Source organism: Gobius niger (assembly GCF_951799975.1).
Source record: "Gobius niger genome assembly, chromosome: 17".
Taxonomy (NCBI): domain Eukaryota; kingdom Metazoa; phylum Chordata; class Actinopteri; order Gobiiformes; family Gobiidae; genus Gobius; species Gobius niger.
The window spans coordinates 22,604,151-22,614,741 of record NC_136868.1 but is presented as its reverse complement, the minus strand read 5'-3'; the positions used below and the strand labels follow the sequence as shown (position 1 = coordinate 22,614,741).

General features: G+C 40.4%; 1 protein-coding gene across 1 annotated transcript in view; it reads left to right on the top strand.

The window, feature by feature from the left end:
• Positions 1–350: 350 nt before the first annotated feature.
• Positions 351–10,591, top strand: part of LOC306977276 (adhesion G protein-coupled receptor D2) — a 58,961-nt gene continuing 48,720 nt past the window's right edge. The window contains exons 1-20 of the mRNA XM_079575513.1: positions 351–562; positions 660–696; positions 863–887; positions 1,160–1,384; positions 1,628–2,266; positions 3,869–4,063; positions 4,148–4,227; positions 4,399–4,674; positions 4,747–4,858; positions 4,957–5,109; positions 5,249–5,360; positions 5,443–5,554; positions 5,620–5,669; positions 5,744–5,864; positions 6,096–6,199; positions 6,819–6,921; positions 7,070–7,223; positions 7,302–7,435; positions 7,591–7,706; positions 8,329–8,449. Coding sequence (XP_079431639.1) covers positions 661–696; positions 863–887; positions 1,160–1,384; positions 1,628–2,266; positions 3,869–4,063; positions 4,148–4,227; positions 4,399–4,674; positions 4,747–4,858; positions 4,957–5,109; positions 5,249–5,360; positions 5,443–5,554; positions 5,620–5,669; positions 5,744–5,864; positions 6,096–6,199; positions 6,819–6,921; positions 7,070–7,223; positions 7,302–7,435; positions 7,591–7,706; positions 8,329–8,449 — 2,868 coding nt within the window. The 5' untranslated portion in view covers positions 351–562; position 660. The remainder of the gene's footprint in view (positions 563–659; positions 697–862; positions 888–1,159; positions 1,385–1,627; positions 2,267–3,868; positions 4,064–4,147; positions 4,228–4,398; positions 4,675–4,746; positions 4,859–4,956; positions 5,110–5,248; positions 5,361–5,442; positions 5,555–5,619; positions 5,670–5,743; positions 5,865–6,095; positions 6,200–6,818; positions 6,922–7,069; positions 7,224–7,301; positions 7,436–7,590; positions 7,707–8,328; positions 8,450–10,591) is intronic.

Sequence of the window (10,591 nt, the reverse complement as noted above, 5' to 3'; positions counted from 1 at the left end):
TCTTCTACCATGTTTAAAGCTTCAATGCACAGCAGGAATGTCAGAAACTGTAATAAATATGTGACATAAACAACAATAAAAGGAGGTTTTTTTTTTGGAGTGATAAGAGCAGGATTGAGACTTATCAAAGTTATTGTGGCAACAATAAAAAATAACACATGGGGCTTTTTTTTTACTTTTTCAATTATTTTTTGTGTTTTTAAGCAAGTCTGTATTTATTTTCTGTTCAGTTGTGTCGGGGTTCAGTTGATATATAAATCCGGGTAGAAACAAAGTCTATCCCGTCTATCCCCTTCTGGGGCAGCCCCAGCCCTCTCTAACTCTGGGCTACACCCTCCGATCAGCTTCACTGCATCCTCCCACTGCAGCTGGAAGAAGCTAAAACCTACTTTTCCTCCATTGACGGTCGAACTTGGGAACAATAGCTAAAACATCTTTTATTGAAGTCTTTTGGTTGACTGGGAGAAGACTGGAAGCTAAAACGCCATTTAAATGCGGCTCTTGCAGGACGCCATTGGAATGACGAGAAGTGTTTCAAGAGAGTGCACCGATCTGATTTCAGGTAAATTTGAGAAATATTAGCCTTATGCCTTTCATCAGTAAAGCCATGGATCTATTATTAAACTAACAGCCTGGTCTCACTTGTTTCAACTTTCCAGAATGCAAATGTCAAAGGGGACAAAACTAGAACTTCTTGTAAGTTGCAATATAGTTTCTATATTAACTCTAAAATTACTTATTAGGCTATAGATTGTGAATGTAGGATGTTTATATTTTTAGGGTTATTGGAATAAATAATTTTGGCAAATATACAACAGAGTATCGTCATTTAGTGTTGAAAAATAATGCTATTTCATTTCAGGTTTGCTTCCAAAGCTTTTTATGGGGTAAGTAACTCTCAAACGTATATCAATCCTGTTTAATATGTGTGTGTTTGTTATAGCTGTACTTTCCCCCTACATTTTTGGACGCTTTTTGTACTTTTTGTTATATTTTTCAGTATATTATAATAATGTTGTGTTTGCTGCTGTTTACTTGACCACATGTTTGTGTCTCCTTTGCATTTCCATTATGCAAACAGCACACATGACATAACATAATCTCAAGCTCATTTTCTGTCTATCCATGGGTAATAACTGGTCTTTTTTTTTTTTACTAGTCCTCGCAGCTGAAAGCAAGCCACCCCGTCACGATGAGTTCTACTATGAATATGTGCCCGACCGTCAACAGTGGGATGTAGTGGAGAAACTGTGTGATCAGCGCTCGGGAGCCTTAGCCTCTGTATCCAGTCCAGCAGAGAACCAAGAGCTCACCGCTTTCCTCCAATCCTTGAACATTTCTCAGCCAGTGTGGATTGCCAGGAAAAATGTGACACACACAAGAGGTAGGTCCAGTCCGTCATTTTAACATATTAACACTCTTTTTTAGAACGTAGTCCGTGTGTGTATATTCTTTTCAAACAGTGCATCTGTTTGAAATGGAACCGACAATTCTGGCATGAAATTTTAAGCCACAGTGTTTACAGTAAGAACAGGAGGACACTGTGGAATTTTGTAGCATACTTTCCGAGAATAGTGCCAAACCTTACACTAATGCCTTTTTTCCTTGTGTGTGTGATGGAATAAAGGTTCTCAAACCCTAATTCTGGAGTTCGCCGGGCGGTCACACACGAAGAGCGCTCGTCTCAGACACAAGTTTACATCTATGGACTCCATGACAGTTTGTACCCGTCTTCGCTTTGATCTACATTGCTTTGGAATTTCAAATGTCTTTTCCTACTCCATCCCGTCATATATTAATGAATTCCAGCTCCGTGCACGTCTAATCAAGGGAAAGCCTGTGCAGCTGGCTCTGCTGATCCATGGCATTCACGGGCCTTACGATGAAGCCTTTGAGCATGACAGCTCTTGGCACTCTGTCTGTGTTTCATGGAGCCACAATGGAGGACGCTGGGTAGTGTTTGCAGATGGGCGCCTTGTCTCCAGGGGTGATGGCTTACACAGCTCCAACAGCATTGGCCCCGATGGTCTATTTGTTATCGGGCAGGAGCAGGACACCTTTGGGGGTTCATTCAAAAAGGATGAATCATTTTCTGGTAGCATCACACAACTACACATTTGGGACAGAGAACTGACCAACCAGGAAATCTCCATCGTGGAAAACCAGTGTTCACCTATTTCCTCTGGGCCTGTGTTCAAATGGAGCCAATCAGACTTGGAAATAGAGCCCTCAGTCACAAGACTGTTTGGTGACGTTCCATGTCAAGGTACTATTACGAGTACACAATTGCCTGTTATGTAAATAAGTTTGTTGCTCACAAGTGTATCATCAACAGGGAAAGCCAAAACATTAATCGCCAAACCACGGTCATCTTTTTTGGGTTTGGGTGGAGTCAAAACATTACGCAGAGATCATCTGAAAAGCATTTTAGATTGAATACTTTGCATGAGTATGCCAAGATTTTAGTTGATGTTGTTAGCTCCACCTTATAGCTTGCAACTATTTAAGCTGGTAATTCAAATCTTATGAATATATGTTTATTAATTAGGCAAACCAGAAGTCACATACTTTAAATCACTTAAAAAATGAAGACAGCACTTCCATTGACAAGAACCTTTAAAACACAGAGAAGGCAGTAGAATTCTCTAGAGCATCTCGTGCTAATGTCACTTTATGGCACTGGCATAATTTGAATCGTCTAGTTTCTCTTCAGCCTGTAAGTAATATGAGAGGATGACTAAAGCAGTTGGCAGCCGCTAGAGCTCCCAAATGGTTGTAAATTTTTAGTGAGTCACATCATTCTAAATCCCACCCTTAAAAACAAACTTTTGCTGTTCTGACATCATTGTCCCGAGTGTACAGCGAGGGGCCAGACACCCCCTTTCTTCTGTGCCGGCTGAAGATTTTAAAGTTTAGGGGAACTCCTAGAAGCGCAAATCAGGCTACAGAACAAACTGACTGAGGGTGCATCAAAGTTTGAAAAGGGTGCAGTTGGTTTTACACAAACGCACTTTTGCCTGCGGCGCAAAATGCCGCAGTTAGCACAGCAGCAATGTTAAAGCTAGATCAACCAATCAGGGCTGGGACAGAAGCTGAGTCACCTAAAGTAATGTTGAAGGTCTCAATATATGCATTTTTGTATACAGTAAATGCTGTTTCAGATTTACTGCTATAGAATATATCAGTATTGCGATGGACACATCGGTTGATGGTCAGATTATTTTATTAGTTGTTGAAGCCAAGGCAGTTCAGTGTAGAGAAACTTTCTTGATTGTTTTTCAATTTCAATAGACTAAATGGCGAGGGGATGACTTTTTCAGCAGATGTCAGTTTCATATCATCCTGGGTGAAACTTGATTACCGGGCAAGCATCAACTTCATATCCTCCTCTTATTGTTTAAAAGGCCCGGGGATGCATTTCTCAGCAGGTGTCAACCTTTTATCATCATTGTCTAACTTCTTGAGATGTAGTAAGATCTAGTAAGAATAGTAAGAATAGTAAGAAGCAGTCACTTTTTCGGTCACTGCTAACCAGTTTCCTTTAGATCAATAATCTGTAAACCTACTTTTAAGGAAGTCTTGTGGATTAGTTGTGATCGGATGATGGTAGATACTCAAACCCTGAGTATTGGTATCGTATCGAAAAAGAAGAAAGAAAAAAGGAAGAAGAGGTGGATAGCTGCATCTCTAACTAGAACTGAGGTGTAAGCAACAGATCTATAATAAAACTATAGGTGCAAAAATGGTGCAAAAATTTCAAAATGAGGTTGCAATCCAGCTTCCAACAGATCCTGGCCTGTGTATGCTGAAATAACACGTTAATTATATACTGTGCAAATTGAAAGCATTTTCTTTCTATATCTTTTAGGTAGCTTCAGTGCCAGTGTAAATCCTATTCTGGGATTTCTTCAGGACGATCTCTTGTCAAACCAAACCATCTCTTTTGAGCTGTTCACGAGTGTGCAAGCCAAGGAGGAGTGTGTCGTCTTTGACCCAGTTCAGCAAAGTCTAAAGCAAACCACTTGCGATTCACTACAAGTGGCTGTTTGCCAGTTTAAGAAAGGTACCAATAATAAATGCCGTCTCATTTATCACTTAAGTAAGGATCTATTCTCAGGTTTTGTCTTGTGTGTTTGTTTGGTTTCAGAAGCGGTTGATGGGTTGAATTTTCCAAACACACCATTGTTCAGTCGATTGAACATGGATCGCCTACACAGACCAGAGGCTGTGAGTTAACTGTTATGTTTATGATAATTTATACAGTGGGAAAGTTTTCAGGCCCCTTTTGAACTTTATATAGCAATCTGAAATAGTAATTAATTAAATAAATACGTCTAAAATACACAGCAGTAAATCGAGGTGTATTTTCAACATGCATTTTGTCATCATTTAATGCAGGAAACTGAAGTATTGAGCATGAACACATCTTGGAAGGGGGACCTGATGTCGTTACAGCACCTCACTCAGACCGTGCTACACAAGTTGGAGACTGATGATCAGTCCTCACTCTCTCCCGCTGATGTCCACTTCCTGTTGAAGACCATTGAGTCAGAACTGTCTGGGGCCACAGATTCAGAAGTGCTGCTCTCCATTGCTACCAACTACATTAAACTGGCGAGCTTGATGCTGGAGCCCCACATGGCTACACAGTGGATAGGCTTTACAGAAGATGGAGTGAGTAGATATTGAGCTTTTATCATTTTGGTTTTTGTGGTGTTTTTTTCACTGATTGGTGAATTATTTTAGGTTAATGTCGGACCATTCACTATTGTCAAGACAATTGACAGTCTGACTGAAATTCTTGCCAACATGTTTTCTGTTGAAAAAAGAGATTTTATTCTCTTCACAAAAAATATAGGTAAGAAAAAAAAGGTTTGTACATCAGTTATTATGAGACTAGACCGACAAATGAAATGTGCGAAAATGTGAAATGTGTTTTCCTTCCATTTACCACAGGTGTATACATGAAGTGCCAAAGACTTTCTAATACAAGCAAAGCTCAGGTCTTTACACCATCCTCTGTCACTCCTCACTCTGCTTCTACTGGCAGCAGTGATAAGGATGAGCTGCTTATTTCTAACACAGAACTGCAGAGACTAAATGGACTGGGTAAGTGCTTCAGCCAAACAAATGTGCCACAAAATGAACTACAGCACATTATATACTTTATTTCTCAATGTCAGACTTGATTAAAATGATAGATGAATGAGACTTGATAGATGCATGCTGTATTTTCTTTCCTAACCAGGATATGAAGATGTGATGCTTATCCATACCCACTACCGCCATCTGAATGACATTTTGCCTAGTGTCCAGCAGGCTGCACTTATTGATAGTGATTCACTTAAAGACAATGCAAGGTTAGGCTTCTTATAGACGTGCTATTCATTGTCATTGTTTGCGATTGTCTACCATAACTTTCACAGTTTTTTGCCATTGTAGAAATAACCCGCAGCATCTGGCCTCTGCTGTCATATCAGCCACTGTTCGTGACAGCATCGTCCCTAAAAACATCCCTGTCACTGTTCAATACAGACTTTCTTCTTCTCATGTGGTACAGCCTAATATTATTTGTTAATTTCAGTGAAATGTTATTCTGAATCAGGATCACTTTTATAGGTCAAGTCTCCCCAGCAAGTTGTTTGTGCCTTTTGGAATTTCAGTCTCATGTAAGCCAACGGAATAGATTACTTTTTTATTGTATTATTTTGGGTAATATCCTTATATTTGGCGTGTTTCACAGGGAGACAAATAGCTGGTCCAGTGACGGCTGCACAGTTATATCTGTAGATTCTGGTTTAATCACATGCCGGTGCAACCATACCACCAACTTTGCTGTGCTGATGAACTACCTGGAGTCAGAGGTAATAGAAGTGACCACTTTGTATAACCTAAACTTCAAGGTGAGGAAAAAGGGCATGAGAGAAAACATTTTACATTTTTAAATTCTATTTTCTGTATTGACCAGTAGGTGTCACTGTCTGAGTTCTTTCCAAAGCTGTTGATTATGCAAAAATCCTAAAATGTATTCCAAACAATACTTATGTTTATTTTGCTTTAAACTTACCTTTCCCAACATCGGTTTACTGTTGTAGTGGAGTCCTGAGGAGGAGCTCATCTTGACCAAACTGACATTTATCGGCTGTGGTGCGTCTCTTTGTGCACTCGTGGTGACCTTGATGCTGTTTACCGTGCTGGAGTGAGTGATATTTTTCTTTGTGTTGACAGCTCTTCTTCAGGTTTGACATTACTTACTCTCGTGGTTAACATTTTGTTGCTCTTTTGACAGAGCTACTACAGAATTAACCCATTATCTTGTTTGTATCTATAAATTCGATCTTGCTTTTAAAAATGAAAAATTGTGATAGAAGTTGCTTATTTGTTTGCAAGTTGTTATATAGCAATGCAATGCCCGGTACATATCAGGCACACAGTGTTGTACGCTCATTGTCCAAGGAAAGACCAGGCCTATGACAGCTGTAAGTTATGGGGGCAGTTGCTGGTGCCCTCTTTTTAAGCAAGCACTGGATATTGACCAGTGGTGTTCCAGTAATTACCATTGTCTGTATGTAAGTCTACTCCGAAGGTTTATGGCACCATTTTGGACTCATTCATTAACTCAACGGCCACTCAGGGATCACACTCGGCTGGAAAAGATTGATGACAGTTCAAATCAAAATGCTGGTCAAGCACCCCACACGCTGCTGTTATAGCCCTTTTATTTACAGCTAGTACAAAAATATATAAAACTGTATATACCATGGACGAACCAATTTGTAAAACCTATTTTGGTTGTTTCCCTCTGTCCTCATCTTTAGCATCCCCAAATCGGACAGGACATCTATCCACAAAAACCTTTTCATTGCTCTCATCTGTGCCCAAGTCATTCTTCTATGCAGTGGCTCAGCAATTCACAACAAGGTATTTGCAAAACCAGGATGGAAGTTTAAAGTGTAGCATTACTTGACTTTACCACTTAAAATGGGTTTATAATGTGTAAAGGATTATTCCCAACTCAATTCAATGACTTTCTTCTAAATTGTCTTGTATGTATGTTGTGTGCCTGTAGGTGGCCTGTACAATTGTTGCGGCGCTGCTTCATCTCTTCTTCATGGCGGCGTTCAGCTGGATGCTGGTGGAGGGTTTACTGCTCTGGAGTAAAGTAGTTGCAGTAAACCTCAGTGAAGACAGGCACATGAAGTATTACTATCTGATTGGCTGGGGTACAATGAATCTCTCTGCCTTAAAACAAAATTCTGCAATTTTTCTATGAAGTTATTTGTGTTTTTTCCCTCTTGCAGGTCTCCCTGCGTTGATAGTTACTATCACACTGGCCTCAGCCTCAGGCAAATACTCAGCTGACGGCTACTGCTGGCTTAGTGTTCAGACTGGAGTCATCTGGGGCTTTGCCGGGCCGGTCATCTTCATCATTATGGTTTGCAATTATGATTCTGTGGTTTATGTTAAAAAGATATATGGTATATACATGAGTAAATGTAATAGATTGGGACATTTGTCACTCATATTCAGTTTGTGTTGAGTTCACAGTTCAGTTCACAACCCGTTTTACTCTTTTTCTTTTTAAACTAGGTCAATATCCTGGTGTTAACTAGAGTGGTGGTCATCACTATTTCAACAGCCAAAAGGAGGTCCATCTTATTGGCCATGGGAGTGAGCCCCGTGGAACAGGCCTACGAGCAAATCAGGTAGTAGCCACAAGGGGGCACCGTTTATTTAGTGTATTGATGCTGGATTTTGGGGGTGAAAGTAAGGGGACTGTGACTCTCAGAGACCCAATTCAGACAATTTAACATATTGTAGCGATTTTGTTCTTTTTCCCCAAGTTTATTTAATTTGCAGTTTATCAGTCCTACATACATTGTACAAAATCCACTGCTCCTTCCTCCTCAGCCCTGAAGAGCCCACAGTGGGCGCTCTATGGAGGTTTTCAAAGGTGGCCTTGAACCATCTGACACCCGTGGGTGGCAGCCGCAACGGAAACTCAAACACATTCCTCCGCTGAACAAACTAGGCCCACTGCCCATTGACATGTCGCACGCTCAGGAACACACACACAGCTGCTGTGGTTTGGCGGTCACCTGAGCTGCAAGTTAATTCCTCTCTAAACAGAATTATGGTGGATATATGGTGGGAAGTTGTCACCCAATGAACCTCTTCTCTTTATAGAGCTGTGTATGGAGCAAACAAGTAGCCAAAAAGGATTAGAAAAAGTGAGAAACATGGAAGGGCAGAAAGATAAATCTAGTCAATAATTATAGAATCTCAGGGTGAATTTTAACTTTGTGTTTTTATTTGTAATGTGCACAGAGCGGCGGTGAAAGCGGTGCTGGTGTTGCTGCCTATCCTTGGTCTGACGTGGCTGTTTGGCATCTTGGTCCCTTTCTCTATCGTCATGGCGTACATTTTCATCATTCTCAACTCCCTACAGGTACACACACCTGAACCACATGAACACTGACACAGTTAAGAAAGGGTTTTCACAAAGATTTCGGTTTTACTGCGACTGAATCAGGACTACAGCAGGACTGCGCTTTTATCTTTCATAAGGTTGCCCGATGTTGTGTGAATTACCACTTACTTAGTAGGTTGGCCTAGACTGGAGACAGAGCCTTGAAGGAAAACGTTGATGCACAAACAGCCTTACGGTTAAAATACTACATTTGTCCTACTGTTTCTTACAACAATACAAAGACTTTGCAGTGAATTTACTTTGAATTTACTACTTTCAATGTACTGTACAACCTCACATAATCCAGCATCTCCGTGTTCCAGCTCCACCAGATCTGCCAGCGCTACCTTTGAATGAGCTGTATATTTTACAAGAAAATCAATCGTGCTTTATCCGCATTGTGATCATTAAGCAAGGCCCACTGGTTTCTATAAATGAAATTACCGCTACTTGTCCGCACATTGTTATTATTGAGTTTAAGTATATGGCGTAATCTCCGCTCATGCATCTTCGAGGACTTTAAAGTCTAGGCGTGTTTCCTGCATTAGTTTTCCCTCACATATTCCTCTTTTAACTTTGTGCCGTTTAGTTTTTAAAGCCTCTTATCCTGCATGAATGCGAACTTCAGCATAAATGTTGCCATGAATGCCTTCCCCCTGAGTTTATTCAGTTTCCAAGCTCCAAAACATTGCTGTCCAGTTTACTACTCTCATATTACGTATGACCATTCCAATGCTAGGGTGTTTTCCAAAAGCATTTTTCCCAAGTCCTGTTACTTTTGCAGGCAGTGGCTGATGTAACCCAGTAGCTTGTTTGTTGGTGCAGAACTACATGATAAATATCTTCTCCTCCACATCTTTATGGCCTGTTGGGAATAAAGAGTGATGCCAAAAGAGAGCAATCCTGTTCTGATTATTTTCCCTCTTAATTTGCATTTTTTTTAATTTTTATTTACAACCTTTATTAGCATAGCGTTGACCCCGCCTTATCCCTCTCTCTGGCCTATTTAAAGGTAACATCATCAGAAGGTATTTCTCTTAATAGCTCCTCGTAAAGATGATGAAATGCACGTAACCATAACTATACTCAGGGCACCGTTACAAATGAACAGAAGTATTGTGCGTACTTTTTTCTCCTTAAGAAATCGTTTTTTATTTGTGGCTGTTGTATTTTCAATGGGGCCGACCGACGCAACATAAAACTTAAGCGGCAAGCCTTTACTGTTAAATCAATAAAACAGATAATGTTGACAAGCCTTTTTCATTGCGCTTCCCCCTCACTCTGTGGTTCTTCTACTCTGCACATCCACTGTTTCTGAAGTGTTTCAGTTTTTGTTCATACAGACCTGATTTGGCCAATATGAGTAAAGTCAACGCAGGGGTTTCACAGCTTCGCAATGTTGAACTGTAGGTTGTGTGGTGTTACTGTGTGAATGTGCTTGAAGTTATTTCCCTTTGTCAGTGCACATTTCCAAAAACATTCAAAGCTTCAAGGGTTTCTATTTTCTTTAGGATTATTTCTAGTCTGTTTGATTTTTCCAATAGCCCAGGACAGAACCCTCCTTTGTAAAATTTGCCATTTCTGCCATCAAAATTGAAGCGATTCTACGCTACTATTTTTCATTGGAAGATCTTATCCACATATTAAGTGATTCATAAGTCATGCTCATCGGAATTCTTCTGTCATGATTTTTTAAATTATCGCTGCTTTATGGTGAAGTTTAACCTAACTAACCCCAAACAGAACTTCCAAGAGAGAGCGAGTACTTTTATGTACAACTTGGCCATAAATACAGCTATGGCTCATCTGCTTCCTTATCAATCTGTGGATAAATAGTGCAGCTGTGTGTGTGTGTGTGTGTGTGCGCGTGTGTGTGTGCGTGTGTGTGCGTGTGTGTGTGCGCACACTGGAGGCCCATAAATTGCTCCACCTCCCGTCATCCAATCTCTGGGCAATGTCATTCTAAACCCCTGCACTATCCATTACTTGGATATAATAGGCTCCCGGGCCATGCAGTGTCCATCTTATTATTAGGCCATAACTTTAAACTATCAATAACTTTGAGCAGCGTAGTGGGCGAGTGGAGGGAATTAGTAAAGGAGTATGGGGGAAAAGTGGAGT